We start from the raw sequence: 24,527 nt of genomic DNA, 5'->3' as shown, positions 1-24,527 counted from the left end.
TTGATCACCCCCAACTCTCTTATCAAGCTGACTGCTTGCTTCAGATATTTTTTTCTTTTGTTGTCCTGCACCTTTGATGTGCTAATTAACCCTCTCCATTTGACTGAATGTAAGCACATTCCATTCTTTGTATTCTGCACTTTCCCTTCTCTGTTTTGTTTTTGAACAGCCCTGCTGAGATACAATATATTTTGTTCCTGAAACCCAGCAAACTAATCCAACAAAAGATAAATCCTTAAAAGCCTATTTCATGAGTCTGGGCACAATGCCTGGAGATGCCTTCCCCCTTCTAAGACCCCCACCTCCGTCAATCAGTCTATCTCAATTTTAATTATTTTACACATAGAAGAGTAAGTTAAACATTTCCAGTTTCCCTTTCTCTCTCACACAGTCCCCTAGGATGGCCCATCCTTCCCCCCTTTTTTGCATAGTTTTTCATTTACACCCTTTTTAACTATTTACTATCAGAAGATGGTAGAGGACAGGAAGGTCTGGAGGAAACATTGTCCATGGGGTTGTGATGGGTCGGACATGACTTCGCAACTAACAACAATCTGCATAGGATTTAATAGCCAATAGAGAAATGTGGTCATTTCAAAGATGTATTAAGATGTTTAGATTTTGTTTTGTTTCTTCAGCTCAGCAGTACAACACTGAAAGCTTCTGGCCCCTGATAAATTTCATTTGAGTTTACAGTCTATTTCTATTTTCTATCTATAACAAAATTCAAGTGTCTTCAACCTCAGTGACTCTGCACTCCTTCTTTTGATTTATACCTGTTTTTTTCTTCACCTCATCGGAAGAAGAGATCTAGGAAACAAAGCATTTTGCACTAAGCTTATAAAAACTTAGGCTAGTGTAATCTTTGTTTTGTTCTTTTTAAAAGATAATTTTGCCACTTAAGTACTTTAAGCTTGTGTTTCTCTGTGATTTACACTTTTGTGGAGAAGTTGCCCTTGCAGGCTAAACAAGATCGAAGCTGTGCTATTCCTCATCCAGGTTCGCCAGCCAGCCTTTTACACACTATATCCACTTTCCTCATTTACAGCAGGTTGTGAAATACTGAACCTTTTCAGTTTTGTTTTAATCAGTCAGAATAGAGCTGGAAGTGACCTTGGAGGTCTTCTAGTCCAACCTCCAGCTCAAGCGGGGGAGCCTATACCATTTCAGACAAGTGACTGTATAGACTGTTCTTAAAAACCTCCCGTGATGAAGCACCCACAACTTCTGAAGGCAAGCTATTCTACTGGTTAAGTGTCCTCACTGTCAGGAAGTTTCTTCTTAATTCCAGGTTGCTTCTCTCCTTGATTAGTTTCCATCCATTGTTTCTTGTCCTGCCCTCTAGTGCTTTGGAAAATAAATTGTCCCTCTTCTTTTTGTGGCAGCCTCTCAAATACTGGAATACTGCTATCATGTCCTTCTTTTCTCTAGACCAGTGTTTCTCAACCTTGACAATTTTAAGGCATGTGGACTTCAATTCCCAGAATTCCACAGCCAGCATTGCTGGCTGTGGAATTCTGGGAGTTGAAGTCCACATGCCTTAAAATTGTCAAGGTTGAGAAACACTGCTCTAGACTATCCAGTGTGTTATGTTCTATATCTACACAGCCACAGTAAAAGGTACCTCATTCGCGAAACAGTCCAGGAATACCTAGAGGGCATTTCTTAATCTTCCTATGCCAAGATAATATTCATGAACATTGTTAAGGAGAGGCTTAGCCGAGCTTCAGGGAGAGAAGAGCAGATGGTCACCTTGACTGCTAGATGAAAAGCAGCAGGGAAATGAGACTGAATTCACATCTACATCAGAAGTTGTGCGAACATTTTAAATGGTGACTTCTCATTGCTAGAAGTCTCCATCAAGATTTCAGTAAGAAACAACTGTGGATGACTCATCTCATGATAAATATCAATAGGGATTTTGTTTTATTTTTCAAATAACCCTGGCTTTTCTGAAAAGATGGAAGAGATGTTTCTGAGAAATCTGACTCTAGTGCTTCTCATGGTAGGATATAGCTTGTAGTGAGAATTCATCATGTTTAATGGTTTTCTGCTGTTATATATTCTTGAATCTTCAGCAGGAAAAGGTGCGGTGTATTTGACCAGAAGCAGTATGTGTATTTGTTTCCTCACAAGTTCTCTCTTTCTTTTCTTCACTGTGGCAAGAATGAAACTAATGGCCATTAATAAACTGGGCACACAACAAAAATTATACAATAATGTTAAAATCTTGATGCCCTTTATCGTAACATCACAATGCCCTTTATGGCATGAGTCCAGGATATCTGAGGAGCCATCTGGCCTCAGTGTGGATTGGTCTGTCTCACTCACTCCACCTGAAGAGGCCTACTTCGCACCCCATCTGTCAAAGAATTTCAGCTGTGGGGTGCAGAAGAGTCTTTTCTGCTGTGGCCCCCAACCTTTGGAATATTCTTCCAGTGAAGGTGAGGTTGGCCCCTACATTCCTGATTTTCCTGAAGAGCCTTAAAATCTGGCTTTGCCAGCTGGCCTGGGACCCTGATAGGATGCTCAATACAAGGGGTGGCTGATGGGATTGAAAGAAGATCCTCATCCCCACGTCACCAGTCTCCTCGGATTTAGGTCTTTATTTAACCTTTCTTAATTTCAATCATTTTGTATTATCTTTTTATTATTCTGTATGCTGCCCACAGTTGCTGCAACAACACGCAAAATGAAGAGAAAATTGTAACGATTACAAAAAATAAAGCCAATAAATAAAGCTATAAATAGAGTGGATGAAAAACTGTATTTTAAAAGTTTAACAGAATTGCAGTATCGAGAGTGCCAGACACACTTCAGAAAATTCTACTTTGCAGTAACATGCTGCTCTTAATGGCTACGGTTCAGTTTTTCTCACTGACCTTTGACATCTTAATGTTAGTGCTCGAGTAAATGACAGACTGGTTTTCTGAAAAGCAAATTAATCCTTAGCTTAATATGCCTCAAGTCTCCTAAATTTATGCATGTGCCACAGCTGTCAGTTTCTGTATGCTAAACTACAATGCATGAAATACAATTTTGGAAAATTATTTCTTTAGCATTTGGGTATCTGAAAGAAAAATGGAAAAATGGAAGGCTTTATTCAGTATATATTTACATATAAAAAAACATGTGTTATGCAATAGTGCTTCAAGGTTTTCAACCAGCCAAAATTGTTTATACAGAAAAAATAACAGTAGATTATTGTTTTTCTATTTTATATATGCTCATACAATCACAGCTTTTAGTTTTTGAGTTTTTCTTCCACTTGTAGAGCTATCACATTAAATAAAAATGTAACATTGATTTGACTTGTAAATACACACACACACACACACACATATTGCAAATTAAAAAATAAAATGAGATAAGATCACTTATTCTATTCCATTCAAATATTTGTTAGCTATTGTTTCTTAACTGGTTTTAATTTTGCCTGTATTACTTCCTCACCCCATTCCATCCCTTTCTTCTTTTGCCAAAAGTCTATAAGAAAACTTAATACATACATGGTTGGGCTTTTTCTTACCTTTTGGAGGATGAGTGTGTGTGGGGGGGGGGGAATAGGAAGAGTTAATAGTGTTTCTTGCTTATTTTAGTATGGCAGCTATATTCTAAATACAGCAAAGCTTTGGCTTCATTTCCTTTTTCTATCCTGTCTTTAATGCAGCATGGTGGTGGCAAGGCAGCTATATGGAAATCATGTAGGTAGAGACTTACCTTATTTTGTGTAAGAAGAGCCATAGCCATCTTGCCACGGTTAACTCATTACGGGACAACTCACCGTGGCCAATGGAAATAATGTCAAAGAAACAGTGGAGAATAACATTTAGCGTGTTGAATTATCCCATGGGGATTGTCCTATGGTGAGATGGCCATGGCAAATTAGCCATACAGGCAATAAGTTACTTGAATTAAAATTTGAGGCAATAACTATATCTTTTCATAAATAACACATCAGTGATATCCCTCATTTTATCTTGGAGAAAAATCTTATCTGTATGGTTGCAAAGTAACTTTATGGCACATAATCATTACCCATAATCTTCATTAAGAAGCAAACGAGGGAGGGAGATGGAGAATTTAAGCCAGTCTTGGCTTTAAGCTGGTGGCTAGTTCATCTCTACGCTATTTTCCACCCCAGTTTGGTTAATGTTACTATTTGTGCTGTGAAACAGTTAGTTCGTTCAAATTTCAGTCTTGGGCCTTCAATAAACAGTGTTCTTTTTCCATATTTGCTTATTATATGAAAACCCCTGTCATTTTGAAGCAGAAAATAGTTCCTTTGCCTCTGAGTGGGCTGTGCAGTCAAGTTGCAGCCTTTTGGTATCTTGAATGGTTGTAGTTTTTTTTCAGTCCCACATCATCTAAAATTGGCACTGTTGTGTTTTCTGTTCGCATGCGAATGATGAAGACACATGGTGACAACTAATCAATGCTTTCTTCTCTTACTCCAATCCCAGCAAAAAGCAAAAGGCACGCAGGCCTTTTTATAGGGCTTGAACCTTGGATAAAGTGAACCAATAAGATTTCTTCTTTCTTCACACCTTGCGCATGCGCACAAGGCTGGTGCCGCTCTGTCTGGTCCCGGCAGCTTTTAGAATGCCCGGGACCATTTGCAACAATTCTGGGCCTGCTGAGTTTCCTCATCAGGCCCAGGACACAACAGGCACAGTATAGAGAAGCTTAAGTATTCTCTTGAAAAGGTTGTTTATAATGTTACTGATTTGTACATATTTGCTGTGAGTGTGCCATTTTGTGTAGATTGAGTATTGGAACTTCCTCTTCTTTCTCAGTATGTAAGGTATCCTGAGAGATCAGCTTCAGATGTGACAAATGAAATATCTATAACAGGGGTCTTCAAACTTGGCCCTTTTATGACTTGTGGACTTCAATTCCCAGAATTCCTCAGCCACGCTGGCTGAGGAATTCTGGGAGTTGAAGTCCACAAGTCATAAAAGGGCCAAGTTTGAAGACCCCTGATCTATAACTATAGCCCAGACAGCAACATATTACATCCAACTAGAAATCAGTTTATATGCCATTACCCTCATTGCTATTGCAGAAGAGAACAATTCCTCATTACCAGTAGGAAGGTTATAGTAAATGTTCCTTATCTAGCCTGAATTCAGGTGAATTATTTACTTTGTCCTGTAACCATTTTATTTTATTTATTTAGCATATGGCATCTACAGAGTTCATGCAGTCACTGATACACAAATTTATCTTAAATAAAGCATCAGCAAATACACACACACACACACACACACACACACAATATATAGGAGATAAAATATTAAATTAAGATGAAACCATAATAAAATCACCATAGAATGGATGTTATAATTCAATATCTAAAGAAGCTAACCATCTAACTGCTTCTGGTGTGGCTATGGTGAGATCATCCCATGTGCCTTGAATCTGTCATCATCCTGTAACCAGTGGACTATACTAACAAACTCCCAATATTGAAAAATACCTAAGTATTCTAAAAATGAAAATGGGAGGAAATTGGTCTAGCAAAAGAATGTAGTTTCTATTCGTATTGAATTCTTGGGTTTTTTTAAAAAGTGGAATACTTATACCTTAGTTTTTCTGTTTAAAAAGATATTCAAAGCAACCATTAACTACTGTATTTGTGCGTAAGAACTAACACAGTAAAATGGTCACGTTGATAGGAAAATGCATCCAAATAACAAATAATATTCTCTCCCCCCAATCAAAGATTGCAGTAGTTGGGGACCTGTTTGCAGAAGAAGATTGAATGTTTGCGCAGTGATTAAAAAGAGGTTCCTATTCTAAACACCCAACTGCGTGATCTTTTGGGGGAAGAGTGAAAAATAGATGTGTAAATGAGGACTTAGGAATGGATCAAGTTGCAGGGAACAAACATTGTCTTTATTAATAAGATTCTGCTAGCATGAAAATCTCACCAAGTGTTTCCTAAACTGAGACACTGGTAGTTACTTTGTTAGTATTTTTTTTTTTAGAAATAATGACAGTTGAAAAGCATTGATATGTAGTGATTAGAGTAGCCTTTTGAAAGAAAGCTCTTTATGGCAACCACTTTCAGTAGATATGAATAGGACTGTTTTATTAGGGTAACCTCAATATTATGGGATTATTATCAAGAGGGGAATAGAGGTGGGCAGATGAATATGCAGAAATTTTGCATTGGGTTATTTTGACTGTAGGGAATAAACTTGCCTGTTGGGAATAAAAAGGTGAGCTAAAATTATTTAATGATAACTACAATCTCTGTTTGCCATCACTGTTGATAATTCTGTGAGTTATTATACCTTTGTGCAGGCACAATTTGATGGACAAAAAATAAACTTGCTAAAGTTCACTGCATTCATTAATGCAATTTTGATTAGTAGAATGTGCAATTTTACTACAGGAGACATGAGCTGTATAGTGGCCTGGTGATGAAGATGCTCACTTCCACTTGGAAGACTGAGAGTTCAGTCCTAGGTAGTAGCAGATGTTTCTCTCATAGGGCGCAAAGAAAAAACGCCTGCTATGAACTCCGCATGGCGTCAGGAAGGGCATCCAGCCCTTCAACTCTATCCATTCGCCCTGACTCTACCCCGAATTAAGGGATTACAGGGTCATGAAAAGGGAGGGTTTTTTTTTTTTTTTAAAAAGGGCTGTAGTTGGCACTAAGAAATTGGAAAGAAGTCACTTCATCGTGTTGCAGTGAAAACATTCCGGATGTCTACCCAGTGTCTTTAGTAAAACTTTATGAATTTAATCTGACACCAATAATTTTAAAAAACCATGTAATCCACTCTGTAGGATTAGGTTGAAGTCAGGACATGTGATCAGCTTTTCTCCCCCCCCCCCGCCCCCAGCCTTTAATTGCAGTCTTAACAATAGATATTAATGTTGCTGAACTAAATAAAACCTGAGAATTCTTACTGATTAATTTACACCTCTAAAATTGGTAAAGCTGTCTCCCTTTTCAGTTCAGCTCAATTCTGATAACTATATGGATGCTTCGCCCCCCCCCCAGGCAATATTGTGGAATTGGTTTTCTACTGTCTTTTCCAAGATTTTAATATTTTAAAAAACATTTCAGTCTAATTTAGGGTTCTGGTAGTCACCCATCCTGTTCATCTGAATCTCTTTAATCCAGTGGTTCTCAACCTGTGGGTCGGGACCCCATTTGGGGTCGAACAACCATTTCACAGGGGTCGCCAAACAACGCAGTCCGCCATTTTCCCCCCGCTTTTCCTTAGCTGTGCTACTCCCTTTTATTCTATTGGCTTTTGAAAGCCAATAGAATAGACTCTCTTGAATAGAGTCTAATTCTATTGGCTTTCAAAAGCCAATAGGAATTGTCCAGGCTGTCTCTGCCCTGCTGAGCCCGCCAAAAGTCCCATTCTGCAAATGGTGCTGCACCAGTTGAGTAGTCCTCGACTTACGACTGGTTGAGTAGTCCTCGACTTACGACCGGTTGGGGTCGCGGCATTAAAAAGGTTGAGAACCACTGCTTTAGTCTTTTTTTCAAGATCAGTCAAGGTTGGCTGAATGCTGCAGTATTAGCACCACTAGGTGTTGTAAATTAATATAGCAAAAAATATTGAAAGCAGAAGACAAGTACAGATCAGATTGTGGTTCCCATAAAACCATGCCAGGTTTCTTACATAACCTTGTTTTTCCTGATATTGCATCTCTGTCGTTTCTCCTTGTGTGGATAAAGGAGTTGATTTAAAGGATAAGGTTCACATATATATCAACATTTGGAGGCTTTTTCAATTAACTTGCTTGCACTGAAAATGATTGAAAAGACTGCAGCTCCATTTTCCCTACCCTGCATGTAGTAAAACTGCACACTCAATCCAAGGATGAAAAACCAAAAGAGGCCATTGTTTGGGGAACAGGATTTGTTACAGCTTTCATGATCTCTGCAAGAAAAATGCTGACAAACCATGCCTTTATGTTAGGGTAGGAGCTTAAGAAAACACTGAAATTTCATTATGGTGGATGAAAACTGAGCCTCTTTTCAGAGACCATTTGCGATTTGCTTTCCAACTGGTCAACATTTGCATTAGGAGGAGAGCTGGAAAACCTGAAGGATATATATGGAGGGAGAAAGATGCCATAAATCATGTCCCCCCCCAAAACAAATAAATGCTGTTCTAAAAACTAATAGCATTTGTTATTAATTGCGAAGTCGTGTCCGACCCATTGCGACCCCATGGACAACGTTCCTCCAGGTCTTCCTGTCCTCTACCATCTTCTGGAGTCCATTTAAGCTCATGCCTACTGTTTCAATGACTCCATCCAGCCACCTCATTGTCTGTCGTCCCCTTTTTCTATTGCCCTCAATCTTTCCCAGCATTAGGCCCTTCTCCAGTGAGTCCTTCCTTCGCATTAGGTGGCCAAAGTATTTGAGTTTCAACTTCAGGATCTGGCCTTCTAAAGAGCAATCGGGGTTGATCTCCTCTAGGACTGACTGGTTTGATCGCCTTACAGTCCAGGGGACTTGCAGGAGTCTTCTCCAGCACCATAGTTCAAAGGCCTTAATTCTTTGGTGCTCAGCCTTTCTTATGGTCCAACTTTCACATCCATACATTGCAACTGGGAAATACCAGTCAGAATAGAGCTGGAAGGGTCCTTGGAGGTCTTCTAGTCCAACCTCCTGCTCAAGCAGGAGACTCTATACCATTTCAGACAAGTGACATTGCACAACGTATCGGGACTGTTTTGCCATTGCCGGCAATGAGGTGGGCGCGGCTTTCGTGTGAAGCATCCGGCCCGTGGGCCGGCAGTTTGACACTACTGCTTTGGAAAATAAGTGGACCCTCTCTTCTTTGTGTCAGCCCCTTAAATACTGGAATATTGCTATCACGTACCCCTAAGAATAAAGCATTAGAATAAAGCATTGTGTCAGTTCGTTCACTCACAGAAAACCATGGGGAAATTGCAGAATCCATTTCTTTTTTAATAATAATAATAATAATAATAATAATAATAATAATAATAATAATAAAGTTGGAAGGGACCTTGGAGGTCATTGAGTCCAAATCCCTGCTCAGGCAGGAAACCCTACACCATTTCGGACAAATGGCTGTCCAGTCTCTTCTTAAGAACTTCCAGTGTTGGAGCATTCACCGCTTCTGGAGGCAGGTTGTTCCACTGATTAATTGTTCTAACTGTCAGGAAGTTTCTCCTTACTTCTAGGTTGCTTCTCTCCTTGATTAGTTTCCATCCATTGCTTCATGTCCTGCCTTCAGGCGCCTTGGAAAATAGCTTGACAATCTTTTCTTAAAGATTGGAAATAGAACAGCATTTAAGAGTGAACTTGTATAATGTAGGAGAGCAATAAATATTTTTTGTGAGCGTGTAAATAAGAGGACGTTCATTCTTCTTGGATATTCTTGTGCCTTAAGACACCAAGACAGCTGTTGTGAAATTTGTTAAGGTAGATGTAGAAGTTGTGTAAGGTTTAGAAAAGCCAAGAAGCTGTTGCATATATCATAACATTCCTTACCTCTACCCAGTTGCCTACATTGTCAGACAAGTTGTGTAAGTTTCAGAACTGAACTAGATCTTGTATTGCTATAGTAAGCAACTCTTCTTTATTCAATTTAGAATATTAACCTCTTCCATTCACCTTTGTGAGCTGTGAGCATGAAAGCTATTATTTCCTAAAGTGTTGAATCCAAGAAGTGGCTGAAATGAAGAACTTCATGAATAGATATGTAACCTTAAAACTTACAATGCCACATTGAACAATGACTTGGTAACCTTGAGAAATGCTGCCATTTTAGAGATTTGCTATTTTTTTTTCCAAAGGTTTTTCTGCATATCTACATGTATGTCCATTGATAAGTGGATATATGTGGTGCTGTGAGGCTAACCATTATGTGCCAGTTTCCTGAGTTGCTGAATTACCCAACTTCCTTTGAAATTCTTGAAAATGTCAGTTGAAAATGTGTTGCTTTCATGATGAAATGCTTGCTCTCCCAACAGCTTGTACAATGAAGAGAGAAATTTGCTCCGCATTCAAGCAAAAGAAAGGCGAAATCAGGAAGCTCACCAGGAGAGAGAAGCGTTCCCTGCAGATATTCCCCTTTTTGGAGCGCCTTACAAGGTATCCATAGCATATCTCCATTATACCATAGAGCGAGCTTATAGTTCTATATTTTTCCAGTTAGCCTCTTTGTTACAAGAGGATTTGAAAGTTAGATTTGGTCTATCCTTCATGCTAAGCCAGTGTCCTTTACAGCACACAGTATGGGTGGCTTAAGCTTTTACAAAACTTAAGGCATTGATCCAGGTCACCTCCGATCTCGATGGTTGCAATATGCTCTACATGGGGCTGCCCGTGAAAAGCATTCAGAAGCTCCAGTTGGTTCAAAACACAGCGGCCCACATGGTTTTGTGCAGACCCAGGTGTGCACATTTGTCATCTCTTTTGCAGGAGTTGCATTGATTGCCAGTTTGCTTTTGGGTGCAATTCAAGGTGCTGGTTATCACCTTTAAAGCGCTACGTGGCTAGGATATTTAAAGGATCATCTCTTCCTGGTTACATTCACCCAACCCACCAGACTGGAGAGGCAGGGAATGTTGTGGGCCCTCTCTCCTAAGGAGGTTCATCTGGCGGGACCCAGAAGAAGGGTCTTCTGGGCTCTCTCCTTTTGGAGTATCATCACTGTGGAGATTAGATTGCCCCCCACACACAATACCCTCACGCTTTGAAATTCCAGTTCTATATAGACCAGTGGTTCTCAACCTTTTTAATGCCGCGACCCCCAACCAGTCATAAGTCGAAGACTACCCAACCGGTCGTAAGTTGAGGACTACCCAACCGATCATAAGTCGAGGACTACCCAACCGGTCGTAAGTCGAGGACTTTCCCTGCTCGGGAGCGCCGTGCATGCGTGGTGCCGTCCCCTGCGCCGGCCGAGGCGTAGCTGGCAAGGGGCAGCGATGGCGCAGGGCAACCACTGGCTGGGCCACCAGCTGGCCCAGCCCAAGGGAGGTAAGGCACCCACCGGGCCCCATGCACCAGCAACCCTCCCTGCGCCCGCCGGCCTCCCACCTCCCACCCCTGGCCCTCTTTTACTTACATTTTTAGTAGTTGCTCAGCAGGGAGGGGCGGAAACTTCCAGACAGCTCTATTTAAGAGAGTCTATTCTATTGGCTTTCAAAAGCCAATAGAATAAAAGGGAGTAGCACAGCTAAGGAAAAGGGGGGAAAAATGGCGGATTGCGTTGTTTGGCGACCCATGTAAAATGGTCGTTAGATAAAAGAATGTTTTCTCTTTTTCCTACTGTTCTGGTCAGTGAATACAAAAGAGATGCAAAATACTTTTTCAAATGCATGGAATATTTACCTTTTTTTTGTCACCACATAAGTACTAACGTACCTATATTTAGATTTTATTTAATCTGTGGTGCCATTTCTTTTCCATCTATTTTTGGGTTATTGCCTCAAAAAATAGAAATATCTGTCTGGGACTCTAATACTCTCCTCTCCCTTAACAGCAATGTGTTACAAAGGCTGAGCATACCCTCAAAGGATTGCTGGAGGAAGTGGAGAAATTTTTGTTGCATGACATTGCACCTTTGCACAAAGAACACACTGCAAGCCGTTGCAGTTTGCAGGTTGTTAGAAAACCTGAGCTATTGTTGCAAATTGATTGTTGCAAAGTGAGATTTTAGGCTGATGGACAAGCAGCTGTTTGGGCTTAATTCATAGCTTCGAACCTTATTTCTGCTTTTTCTTGCTCTTCCTGTTTTTTTTTTCACTGCTTTTTTTCCTTGGCATTCTTTCTCATTTCAGATTAACAAAGCTGATGAATTGTCTAGCCGAATTCAGAAAATGTTTGGCAATTATGAAGAGATGAAAGAGCTCATCGTCAACCAGTTCTATCAGAATTTTATAGGGATCCCTACAAGTGTCATGCCTCTGCTCCCCCCTCATAAAGTAGATCACCCTCTCTTTTCTGAAAAGACTGGTACCCTATTCCAGAACCACAGCCATCATCACAAACACGTGGGACCTCTTAGCTCAGATGTTCCATCTGTGGGCAGCTCCTACTCAAAAATTCACTCAAGGGTGGAGCCAGCCTCACAAAGTGCTGGATTATCTAGCTATCAGAAGCCAGGTCCAGCAAAGAGCTGCAAGACTGAAGGACTACAAAGTGGTAGATATCAGCAGAAAAGTAAAAAGTACACTGAAAAATCTACTGCACCTGAGGCACAACCTTCACTTATGGAACTTTCTCCTTTATTGTCTACATTGTCTTCTCCTGTACCACCTTTGTCCCCTCTACATTCCGGCCAGTGTGTTAGCTCCAGATCCCACAACAGTAAGATCGAAAAGCGTGGGCAAAGTAGCTCCACATCTCAGGAGCTCCTGACCAGCACACATGATAATGAAAATGAGGACACTTTGACCGCTACTGTAGCAGTCAATGCTCAGCTTTCCAGCCAGGCATTTCCGTCATCCTTATCGAAAACCAGTGCAATACAACAGAAACCCACTGCCTACGTTAGACCAATGGATGGCCAAGACCAGGCTCCAGATGAGTCACCCGAACTCAAGCCACTGCCAGAGGAATACCAGGAACAGTCCTATGGAAAAATAACAAATTTAAAAACCAACATCAAGACCAATTTGCCCAAACTGAAAATACCTGCGGAACCAATTGAGGTCGGTTTACTAGCTATGTTTGGTTTGATTTTGCTTTGGCATCAAAACTAAACAAAATTATTTGTATAATTAACATCCAATCATAAGCTGTGTATAATCATGAGTTTTTAAGTAGGACAACAATTGGAACTGAACGTGCTCCATAGAAGTTCCCTTTATGGAGCTCTTAAGATGAGAATCAGTTGCTACTTAGTGCTAGTGTGACTCTATGCCAGAGGTCCCCAACCTTTTCGGCACCAGGGAACGGTTCCGTGGAGAGAGGTTTTTCGGCAGACCATAAGGTGCATGGTTTTGTGTGCTGCCTGCATCCCACAGACGGGGCTTTGCTTGTTTGTGCGGACCGGTTGCTGGCATGCCACGGCCTGGTACTGGTCCATGGACCAGGGGTTGGGGACCCCTGCTCTATACTCTCAATACTTCTCCTTGTCAAAGGATACATAAAGTTAGCAAAGACGGCAGTACTGAGTGTTTTAAAATTTTAGTGGAACATCTTCTTCCACCAGGAACTGAGAATGGGACCATTTGTTGGGGATTCTGGGACTTGTAATCATCATCCTCAGTAGGATAATATCTACATAATAGGTGTGCTCCTGCATCTGTTAAAGCAGTGGTTCTCAACCTTTTTAATGCTGCGACCCCCCAACCAGTAGTAAGTTGAGGACTACTCAACCGGTCGTAAGTCGAGGACTACTCAACTGGTGCAGCACCGTTTGCAGAATGGGATTTTTGGCGGGCTCAGCAGGGCAGAGACAGCCTGGACAATTCCTATTGGCTTTGGAAAGCCAATAGAATTAGACTCTATTCAAGAGAGTCTCTTCTATGGGCTTTCAAAAGCCAATAGAATAAAAGGGAGTAGCACAGCTAAGGAAAAGGGGAAAAAAATGGCGGACTGCATTGTTTGGCGACCCCCGTGAAATGGTCGTTCGACCCCAAATGGGGTCCTGACCCACAGGCTGAGAACCACTGTGTTAAAGGATAAATTTTGACATATTTTAAATAAGAGCAGATAGCGGCAGAGGGCAAGGTTTATTATTATTGTGTTCCCCAGAATTTGAAAAACTGTCATTTGAGCAAGCACTTCTTGTGCAAAGTGGGCAGAATGTAATGCCACTTCTCACTTAAGAGTTTCTGTGTGTATGTGTGTGTGTGTGTGTGTGCGTGCGCGCGCGCGCACTGCTGTACTCATTTTTTCTTTTTTTGTGGGGGAGCATCTCTAGTAAATAGTAGGGTTCAATTGGCTATCAAGTTCAGGTATTATTGTATTGTCTATAATAAATCTGGAGCTCTATATAGTATTAGGAAAATTAAGCATCAAGAGCTTACAAACGCCCTCAATATTTTTTTCTACAATTAAGCCAGGTAGTTTTTATTTAGTTCCATTGACTAGAACAAGTTTCTCCCCCCTCCCCATCTTTCTTCCACAAACCACATCATCAAAGAAAGTTAAAATAACATTAAAATCACTACTGTGCTGTTAAGTATTAGTGATAAAGATATTAAAGAAACAAAGCAGCAGATAAAATTAAAACACCATGGTGAGCCAACTAGACTTATTTTTCAAAAAGTGTTTGCAAAATCAAACATTTTCAATTAGTAATGGAATGACTGCATGGAAAAGCTCAAATCCATTTCCCAGAATTGGGAATTGCCGTTAACAAGGATAAGCAGTCAGCCTAGGTTTGATATGGGGCTAAATGCAATTAAGTTGTATACTATGGAGATTTTGCTCGAAAACTGCACAAAGTGCCATTCTGCCTCCCCTGTGTATTCTTTTGATATCACTTTTTTCATCAGATAATGACTCATTGAATTTTCAAAGCTTATATGTCACTTGCAGCTGTGAATTAGCTGTTGATGCTTTCAGCTCTTGGCAGCATTGAAAAGTGCAGCTTTTCCAAATGAACACAGGAATTGTCTTTCCTGTTAATCTATTGTGGAGAATTGTGTTATGAATCACTTTGTACTACAGAAACACTAAATCTGTGTCAGTCTTCTGGTTGCTTGAAATGCTGACATCTCTCTCAATTCTGGTATTCAAGTAGCCACACATTTGGACTTAAGTATGTTGTGATACAAAATCTACTTCATTTGGAAACATAATTTTGCTCTTTATGTGCGGGACTCTTATCTTTCTGTAATTTTAGAATGTTTTCTACATATTGGGAAGTTATGCAATGTCTACTAAAACTTATCAGTTGTTGAGATCAATAAGACCATTCAGTGTAAAATGTTCAGACATTGCAAAGAATGAAGAACCTACTATGAGAAAAATAATTTAGGTTTATTGGTTGTAAATATATATTCCTTAACTTTAGATTGAGAGAAGCTATTTCTTCTGTTATTGGAATACAGACATTTGGGTGATAGTACCCAGAGTGGGTAGTTCCATCCTCCTATACAAACATTTTGAATCAACCAAAGGAAATTCACATGTGCAAAGTTAAGAAAATATCTATTATTAATCTTTGTTTCCTCACTTAATGATTTTGTATTCTTTTTGCGTGTGTGTGCTATTACTATTTAACAGAAATCACAGGTGTTTTATTGCAGATAAGCTGATAGTGTCTAACAGTGCAAAGGAGGCTGCTTATGGGCTATGGTGTACGTTTATGGGAACAAGAATTTGAAATAACAATGAGTAATGATACTTTTATTAAGCAACCATGGCTTATGTGACATACACAACTTGACAGTTTGCAGCAAACACAGATATATGCAATCCTCTGGTTTATCAACTCAACTTAATGTTGCCATGAGGCTGCTGTTATAATTTCATTTCCTGTCATGGTAGAAAAAACAGCAGCATGTGTATGAATTGCATATGTAGAGATTAATTTATTGTTTGTTTTGAATCAAATTTTACCACCAATTAACACTGGTTGGAATTTAAGAAAATTCTTATGTTGTACAGCATTTATTTTCGGGCAGTACCCATCCCAGAATGCTTTATAAAACTTTTTAGAGACCACCATTTGAAGAGTTGTCTTCTGATATATTATACCAGGAAGGAAAAACTTTCTAGTGGCCAAAATAACATGTTTTTTTAAAAACAAAACAAAACAAAACAAAATCTTCCATAGGTTTGTGATTTAAGCCAGGGGTCCCCAACCCCTGGTCCGTGGACCAGTACCGAGCCATGGCATGCTAGCAACTGGGCTGCACAAACAAGCAAAGCCCCATCTTTGGGATGCAGGCAGCACACAAAACCACACACCCTCCGGTCCGCAGAAAAACCTCTCTCCACGGAACCGGTCCCTGGTGCCCAAAAGGTTGGGGAACTCTGATTTAAGCATTTCAAAATATAAATTTGCTGGGGTTATTGTTGACATTTAAATTAGATTAAAGCCTGAAAACCCTTCCCTAAATGCACACAACCAATGATTCATCCTGGTTTGGGGGGATCCAGCCTCTGTATGACTTTAGACATACATTTTTCTCCTTGAAAAAAAAATGCAAGAATAAAAGAACCAGTGGAGTGTGTGGGCAGGCTGAAAAAAGGATCTCCTCTAGTGATTCATAACCAGCATTTTTTTTTTTTTTGCATCCCTTCCCTGTACTCTCAAATACACTAAATTATGGGATTGATAAAAACGAATAACTGAATGTAGCAGCTGCTAGCTCCAATTGTATGTGCATTGATTCCATTCAATCCACAATGAATGCTTATAATGTTTCATCTTAGAACACTCCTACAAATCTAAGAAAATCGTTTTTTTTTTAAACAGATGAAGATCCAGTACGAATTGTCCTGACTGTGTCTGTTCAGCTGCCAAACTGCTTAGCTAATCTCTTTGCAGGAAAGAGGTCCTCATCACAGTAACCCTATGGAGAAATATATTTTCTATTTTTTCCTATTCGCTAGAATGTGTCTGATAGTCAGGCAAACAAATGTGCATGCCAAATTTCAAGAAAACCGGACCAAAATGCAGCTTTCTTTCATTTTCCACAATCTTGGAAATGGAGCTTGTTTGTCAAACAGTATAATCAGTGAAAGGATTCCCTGCAGTTTCTGGATTGCCTATATATAGCACCAGGCTTTGGTAAAAGCAAAAAGGGTGTGTGCTGATTTCAGAGGTAATCCTTCTGCTAAGCTTGTTGTTCTTAGAAGTTAAACAGGCGAATGGAACTGTCACCCAGATAAACAGAAAGAAAGAGAGAAGAAGGGTACTCTTTTATTTATCTTTTATTTTGTTTTCTAGACTGCTGATCATTAGATATAGTCTCGTTTGGAGCAACAACCAACTTGGCTTTTAGTTTTAATAGGCCGAATTTGATGTAGAGAGAAATTATAATTATAAGCCTGATGAGAAGCTGTTGAGCCATTCTATGTGTTAGTGCAATGTTTGCCCATGAAAAAAGAGAGGAAAGCAAGACCCAGCAGGAAATATTTGAACCATACTTGGGAGCATAGGACAGACAAGAACCAACAAGGCAAACAAGGCAAGAAATAGTAAAGCAATAAAATTAGTAAGAAGTGCAGGTAATAGTGATGTTGTTAATAAGCTAAGAACTGTGCCTTTTGAAATACAACATCTTTTTTTTGTAAATTTTAGTAAGTTGGTGATTTTTCTGCTCTTCAGTCTGCTGTGAATTTTTATTCCTTTCTATAACCAGTGTTGTTATTTGTTTTCACCAGAAGGTTTATGGAAGATCTCTGTGCACGTGCACATGCTTGAAATCATTATAATCTTAGATAAGTTAAAATATGTCATTTACAGTATTAGTTAGGCAATGGCAGTGTCCAGTTTTTCGAGAAGTGGTGGAGTCTTGCTGCACCAAATGTGATGTTGTAATGTCTTCTGATGCTACTTATCAATATGGAAAGATATTGTAGTGACTAAGATCTGAAAGGGCCACCTTTGTAGTTCAAAGTGGTTGAGTGCTTTCTGATGCTTTAGCCAGGGGTCTTCAAACTTGGCCCTTTTATGACTTCTGGACTTCAACTCCCAGAATTCCTCAGCCAGAATTCTGGGAGTTGAAGTCCACAGTTCATAAAAGGGCCAAGTTTGAAGACCCCTGCTTTAGGCCATCTACTATATCTAGGCCTATGTGATCTTTAACACTATACAGGTCATGAAGAATGTGTTGGAGTAAAGGGTAGGTTGTGAATACATCAAATACTAATTATACTTCCTTTTAATTGTTTTCAGTAGCCACAAATGCTGGGTAGCTAAAGTCAAAAGAATGGATATTTTATTTAATTAATTTTATTGGTCGCCTGTCTTACTGCAGGGTAGCTCTGGGTGGTATGGCTGGTTGGCCCAAAGCTGTTCTGGGTAGTATTTTATTGCAGGTTCCTCATACATTTGCAAAGTAGTCACATTCTTCTGTAACAATTTTATAACTTGAATATCACCTATCAAGGGTTTTCTGACTGCTTCTGGAAGCTAATATTTGAGACCGTTCTGTCTCCTCCATTACTTCATTGATTATTTTATTACAGTAACATTAAACAGTTTGGCTAGGTTAGCACTATTTGCAGTGATTTAATGCTGGTTCTGATGGATATTTATCTACATGAATAAATGTTAATTAAGAATGGTCCACTTTGAAAAATCGAGGCTGTGTGAAGATAAGGCCTATATTTTGAAATTTTTCATGATGCCTCACAATGGTTTTTTTAAACTATCAGTTATTCTTGTGAAGAAAATGAGCATTTCCTGAGGAAAGTAGTTTTGAATAGACACCTTTTTATTCATATATCTTTATATTTTAATTAGTATATTATTTGGGTATTTTCCCCTTAGGTTTTAATATAGTAATATCCATTGACTTCAATTCTGTCAGAGAACATGTTTTTGAAAATGTGTTATTCTGTATTAGGTTTAGATTATAGTGACTATATATGTTTTTTATTATAAAGGAAACTCCTTTGTTTTAGAAACCTGTCCTTTAAATTGTTCAATGGTATCACTTAATGCACACTTTCATATTGTGAAAAATATGGAAACTGATTTTTTTTTAAAAATAAATTCACATATACTGTTTGATTTTAGGTTTTTTTTTAGAATACACATTTTTGTAAAGTTTTTATTGATTTTGCTCTTGTACTTTACCTTGTCAGCCAAGTTATAAACATAAACAAGTTTTTATTCTTATGAACCTATTTTTAAAGATATTGTATATCCTTTATTTTTTCCATGAAAATATGGCCACTGTAATTTACATCTCTATGCCTTGTCACTTGAGCATAATTTTTATTTATTTCTACTGTAAAGTAATAGCTAAAATTAGGAACGCTCGTTTTAGCCTTAGCACATACTACAATGAATAAAATCCAGCTCATGAATGAGAATGCACTTTAAAAATGATTAGCTATTTTCAAGCTTGTCATCAATTATAAATGCAGAGAGTTTCAACCTATTGTTTATACACTCTGTGTGTTGAAACTGAAAGTGCTTTTAAAAAGCGTAATATTTGTATGTTGTGAGCCACCTTGTTCTCCTTACTGAATAGACAGGATGTAAAAACCTTAAAAGCTCCCTTGGGCATAGATTTTAGTGACTGAGTAACCCTATCAGGTGTGATATTTTTTTTTTTTTTTTGTAACTGTGGTTACATGGGTTGGGTTATATTGTCCTCAGATGCCATTACGCTTTTCTTGTATTGTTATTATTATTTGTTTCTATTTTCATTGGCTTTAATCCTATGATTCCCGCCCAGAGTCATGATGGCATGATGAGCAGCTGTCTAAATCATACTAAATAAATGAAAAAAATACAATGCAGGACTATAAATAAAAACTAAAAAACTAAAAGACAGTGCAAGGAACATCTCCTTTTCTGCCTGCTAAAATGGCATGCCAGCTATTCTTTGCTTTAAAAAAAAGTCTGAACTTATTTTCTTCCTTTTCATTGTAAGAAGCAGCAAAAAGAGAGCTGAGCTAACATTACTTAAATAAGATTTTGTTGGAAGTGTTCTCTCACTTTCTCTTTTAATGAATTACGAAATTAAAGTAGAATCTTCAAAAATTCTATTTTAAATTGAAAAATACTGTGGAGTTAGATTAAATAAGCAAAATGCAGAAGTGACAAAATGATTTTTAATTGCCACTTAAATAGGTTTTTTTTCTTTTGATTTAGGTTTTGAGAAAGATATAGAAACAAATACCTTACTGATACCTGAAAATAGTTTTTAAAGTCTCTTTTCTTTTATATTAAAAGTATTAATTCAGTCCTCCTTTTTAAGAAACTGCTTAAATGAAAACTGTCACGTTTAAAAGAATTTTACAAATTTAATAACATAAATGAAAGTGGTATTTTATACGGTATGAAATAACATAAATGAAAATAGGATTTGTGAGCCCATGCATGTATATATAAAGCAGTAACTATGGCTAAATATTTATCTGAAATAGTCTAGCAAGAAAAAAACAATGCCCTTTAAATAAATAAACCACAGTCAAATTCTGCAGGCTCACAATATTGAAACCAGTAGAAAACAAAAAAGCAACTTTCTTGTATGTTCTTCGCTGTATTCCCGCTGGACTTTGGGTTGGCTTTTTCCTTCCTTGCCCTTCCTCTGGGTTCAGCTGCTGCATTTCCCCTCCCTGGGTAAATCGGGAAATAAAATATTAACCAAAGCAAGCCATTAGAGGAACGCAGATGAAGAAGCAGCTTTGCTGAGGCGTGTTCCCTTCTGGTTTATTTTATTTTATTTTTTTTATTTTTGAGCTCCCCTCTCCTCAAGGTGCTCAGCACGAGTCAGAAGCGGGACAGATGTTGTCGATTTCAAACGTGCAAGGCACAGCGGGGAGCGCGTGGGGGGGCACACACGATGGCGGAATATTGCTTAGCAACCGGGCACTTGAGGGAGCGTTTTTTTAGGAGAAATGCCAAGGGAGTTATGCCTGGGAGCGATTGCTGGCTTTGCATGGCTCAGTGCGAGGGGAGAGAAGTGAAAGTTCTTTCCTGTCAGCCCTGCCACTCCAGCTGCCAGAGCAAAGACGCTCATGTTATTGCTGATTACAGCTGGCAGGGGAATGTATGGAAACAGGAAACCTCTGTTGCCATGTAGGAAGGCAGTAAGACATGTTCACGGAGGTAAGTTTCCCCCCACCCCGGCCCCGGCCCCACCACAAATAGAAACTGGCCGTGGATGCTCAGGTATCTTCTCCGTAGGAGAGACTGGGGGAGGGGTGGCCAGCAAGGCAGGTGACTGGAGGGTGGGCCGAGGTCATGTTTTCCCACGTGCTATCAGTAGCCAAAGGAGGGACGTCTCCAGCTGATGCCCTGCTGCAGTGAAGAGGTAGAAATGAACTCTTCTGGTGAATTTGGCTTGTAAACAAGGATGGCTTGGGTGGGTGAGGCAGAGTCACGCTCCTCCTCCTCCCTAGCTTCCTTTGCAAAGGGTTTGACGGATAACTGACAAGCTGCATCAGGAGTCTTGGATTCCAGGGCATCCTTTTCTCAGAAGTTCCTGGGAAAATGTGCGACTCAGCAGTAGCAGAAGGTAGCGTTATCCAAGCTAAGCAAGCAAGCTACCTGTAGAACCGATTGCATCTCATGGACACCTGAAACTTTGCTCGGAGGATGACAGTTTTCTCTTTCCATCCCTGAATAGGGGAATTTCAGGCAGAAGAAACTTTCTTTACATTGGCCAGGTGTGTGCAAATGTTGGGTGTGTGTGTGTGTGTGTGAGGAATTACAGAGATGTCATGCCTAGCAGCTGCAATCTGGTGGATGCTTGAAATAATTTTGGTGTCTCTTTTCTTTAAAGAGCCCTCTGTTTGTCTATTTGGCAAGATAGAAACCTAGAGTTTTAAGTTACATGTTACTATTGTTCTTTTAGATAAGGATTTTTTCGTTGGGGAGCAGAAGACCCCAGATCATTTTTTTTTTTTGCGGGGGAAAAATGAATGGATTCCAGCTGGTGATGTTTTCAAGGAAAACCATAACCAAATATTATGGTCTGGTTGTAGTCGAAGATCTTTAAAGGCCCAAGACTGTCTTGAAGCTTCTCCATGTCTATCACCTTGAAAGACTCATTATACTATGGGGAGAAGTTTTGTCTGCTGCGAGTCTCTTGTGTGTATGTACTTCCTTCCTACTCAGAACACACACCATTTTTATCATGCTACTAATCTAACTTACACACAGACACAGACACAGGAAGCATGTTGTTAGGACTTTGACATAATACCATTTCTGCCCAAAGGGGAATGGCTTTGTATTAGAAAATGTGCATATTGGCATTAATCTTGCTACCATATTCACCACATTGGGGCAAATTAACAAGGGCCAAAATATTGCTGCCTATATGTAACTTGCAGAAAGTGCAAATTTGAATGCATAATTGTTCTTGTTCATTGTCCTTTATGTCATGTCTGTCTTTCACCTTGAAATCATGATGTCATCTAAATGGAATTTCCAGATGATCCCCTGTATTCCATATTCTCATATCATCTAGAATCATATAGTTTATTGTATTCCATGCATTCACATCATCTCAGAGCTAATGTTATAAAAACATAACTGTCCTGCTCATTTTTTAATCCAATCCATGGAACTAAGTAAAATGGTCAGCCCATGAAAACTGCCTGCTTTGACTTGATTTTCAATAAGTTTGCTTGTCTTCAGGTGTTCATCTCAAGAATGTTCTCAGAATTTGTTAATAGCCACTATCTTTAGTAGCTGTAGATAAGATTCTCTTAATTAACAGAGGATAAGATCTAGCAGCAAATAGTTGTGAAATAGTAATAGTTGTATTACCTTAAATGTTGGCAGATACCACAGTAGTTGGTTGACAGGGAAGTCAAAAAATATCTCACAAGAAAGGATACTGTTGTCACAAAAATTGTACATGTCCATGAAGCTATCAGGAGTCAAGTTTGAGTCAAAGGAAATTTTATCTTTTTATTGCAGGCAATGTGCATTTCGATAACAGCTCTTGCAACAACAGTAAATGACCCGTACCTTGCTTGGGTACTTCCGTTGGCTTCTGTTTGGCCATGCCGGAAGCAAAATATAGTTTTAAATAGATGTTAGTAAATCCTATTAAGATTCCTTAGTGAAAAGATAGTACACTGGACCATTGAAGCAAAATATAGTTTTAAATAGATGTTAGAAAATCCTGTTAAGATTCCTTAGTGAAAAGATAGCACACTGGACCATTTTATCTAATCACAGAAACTTGCATGTGTCCAATTGTATTTACCTTCTTCTCAAATCGAGGAGGGAGCCATGTCTATTGTGTAGTTTTTCAAATAAGTTGTTAAGATCTAACTTTCCTAGGCAATGTCTTGTTTGCCCTATCACAGTCTTTTCGAATTGCCGCCCCTCCCCCAGTGTGCGGAGTCCAGTTTGCAGAATTATCAGCCAAAATGGCCATTACTGAGACTTGAACTCCTCACATCTGGAGGTGCCAAGCTGGAGAATGATGCTCTATTATGCTGTTGAAAAATCTGATTTGCAGTTGTTTGTGAATGAGAAACAGAAGTTTCTGTGAAAGCAGACCTGAGCTGGGTCATCTGCGTACTTAAAGAGCCTTGATAGGAGAGGTCCCTGTGAATAACATCAGTGATGATGTTACCTCATTTGGGTAGTGAAACATCTGCAAGAAAACACCCAAGCTCACAGAGCACCAAGGACCCCACATTTCAGTTCTGAGCTACAAATATCCTCCTTCACTGAGAGCCTTGATGATCTGAGTGGTCCATCCTTGATCAGGAGCTGTTTCTGATTGGCTTATTTGATGACATTGCCATATGGCTTCTAATATTGGAGAGGCTCAAGCTTCTGGAAGATAACATAGTATTTTAATTCTTCATATTCTCTCAGAATGGAAAGTGAGGGCAAGCATCAACAGCATCTCTTTTACCCCCACAATTTTGTTCTTCTGACATAATGATGTAGTGCAGTGGTTCTCAACCTTCTTAATGCCGCGACCCCCAACCGGTCGTAAGTCGAGAACTACTCACCGGTCATAAGTCGAGGACTACTCAACTGGTGCAGCACCGTTTGCAGAATGGGACTTTTGGCGGGCTCAGCAGGGCAGAGACAGCCTGGACAATTCCTATTGGCTTTTGAAAGCCAATAGAATTAGACTCTATTCAAGAGAGTCTATTCTATTGGCTTTCAAAAGCCAATAGAATAAAAGGGAGTAGCACAGCTAAGGAAAAGGGGAAAAAAATGGCGGACTGCGTTGTTTGGCGACCCCCGTGAAATGGTCGTTCGACCCCAAATGGGGTCCCGACCCACAGGTTGAGAACCACTGATGTAGTGGGACTATTCTGTCTTCATACAGCAGTATAATGCCTCAGGGTTTCATGATTCTTTTTAATTTGCTTTCATTTTCCCCATTTGCAAGGTTGGCTTTTACAAGATAAATAAAAGGCTACTTCATCAATTATTCATTTGCTTCCTATCTCTAAGGTCGTTTTCTTCTCCTGGTAGTTAAAGAAAGATTTATGCAGAGTTGCTTGCTTAGCATTTCATTTACCCAATGGGATGAAGACTAAAACTTAGGACAATCAGTGTAAAAATGAGGATTGGAAAAGAGACTTACCTTTACTTTATTCTAAATAAATCTTCATGTTCCCACTTGAAGGGTAAATTATTTGGAGCAAACCTTTATGTAAGCAGAATAAATGTAAAATATGGATTAGAGTGGATTGAAGAGGGCACCAAACGAATACAATCCTTCATGAATAAAAATGTTCTATAACACAAGGGATCTTTTTACAGTGCACTTGCATAGAATTGGAAAAAAAAACAATTTTCCTCCTAGCTGTTATTATTAATAACAAACAGGTTTTTTGAATAATGGATTTGGCATTTTATCATGCAATCCCTGTCGATGTGCTTTTAGATAAACTTATGAATCAAACAAATATACCAGTTCTAATGTTTGAAGAATGA

At 39.2% G+C, this 24,527-nt stretch overlaps 1 protein-coding gene across 6 annotated transcripts in view; it reads left to right on the top strand.

The window, feature by feature from the left end:
* Nucleotides 1-24,527, top strand: part of AFF1 (AF4/FMR2 family member 1) — a 146,060-nt gene that overhangs the window by 54,976 nt on the left and 66,557 nt on the right. For 4 of the 6 annotated variants that reach the window (XM_039361186.1, XM_039361185.1, XM_039361183.1 and 1 more), the window contains 2 exons: nt 9,982-10,102; nt 11,797-12,669. In XM_039361186.1, the coding sequence (XP_039217120.1) occupies nt 9,982-10,102; nt 11,797-12,669 (994 nt within the window). Of the gene's footprint in view, nt 1-2,425; nt 2,445-9,981; nt 10,103-11,796; nt 12,670-20,208; nt 20,712-24,527 lie in introns of those variants that run through there. The other 2 variants (XM_039361188.1, XM_039361189.1) reach the window with 2 other exon arrangements.

Source organism: Crotalus tigris, unplaced genomic scaffold (genome assembly GCF_016545835.1).
Source record: "Crotalus tigris isolate CLP2741 ecotype Arizona unplaced genomic scaffold, ASM1654583v1 scf7180000019218.882973, whole genome shotgun sequence".
NCBI lineage: Eukaryota > Metazoa > Chordata > Lepidosauria > Squamata > Viperidae > Crotalus > Crotalus tigris.
Note: the sequence above shows the minus strand (reverse complement) of the source record. Positions and strands in the feature narration are given on the sequence as shown.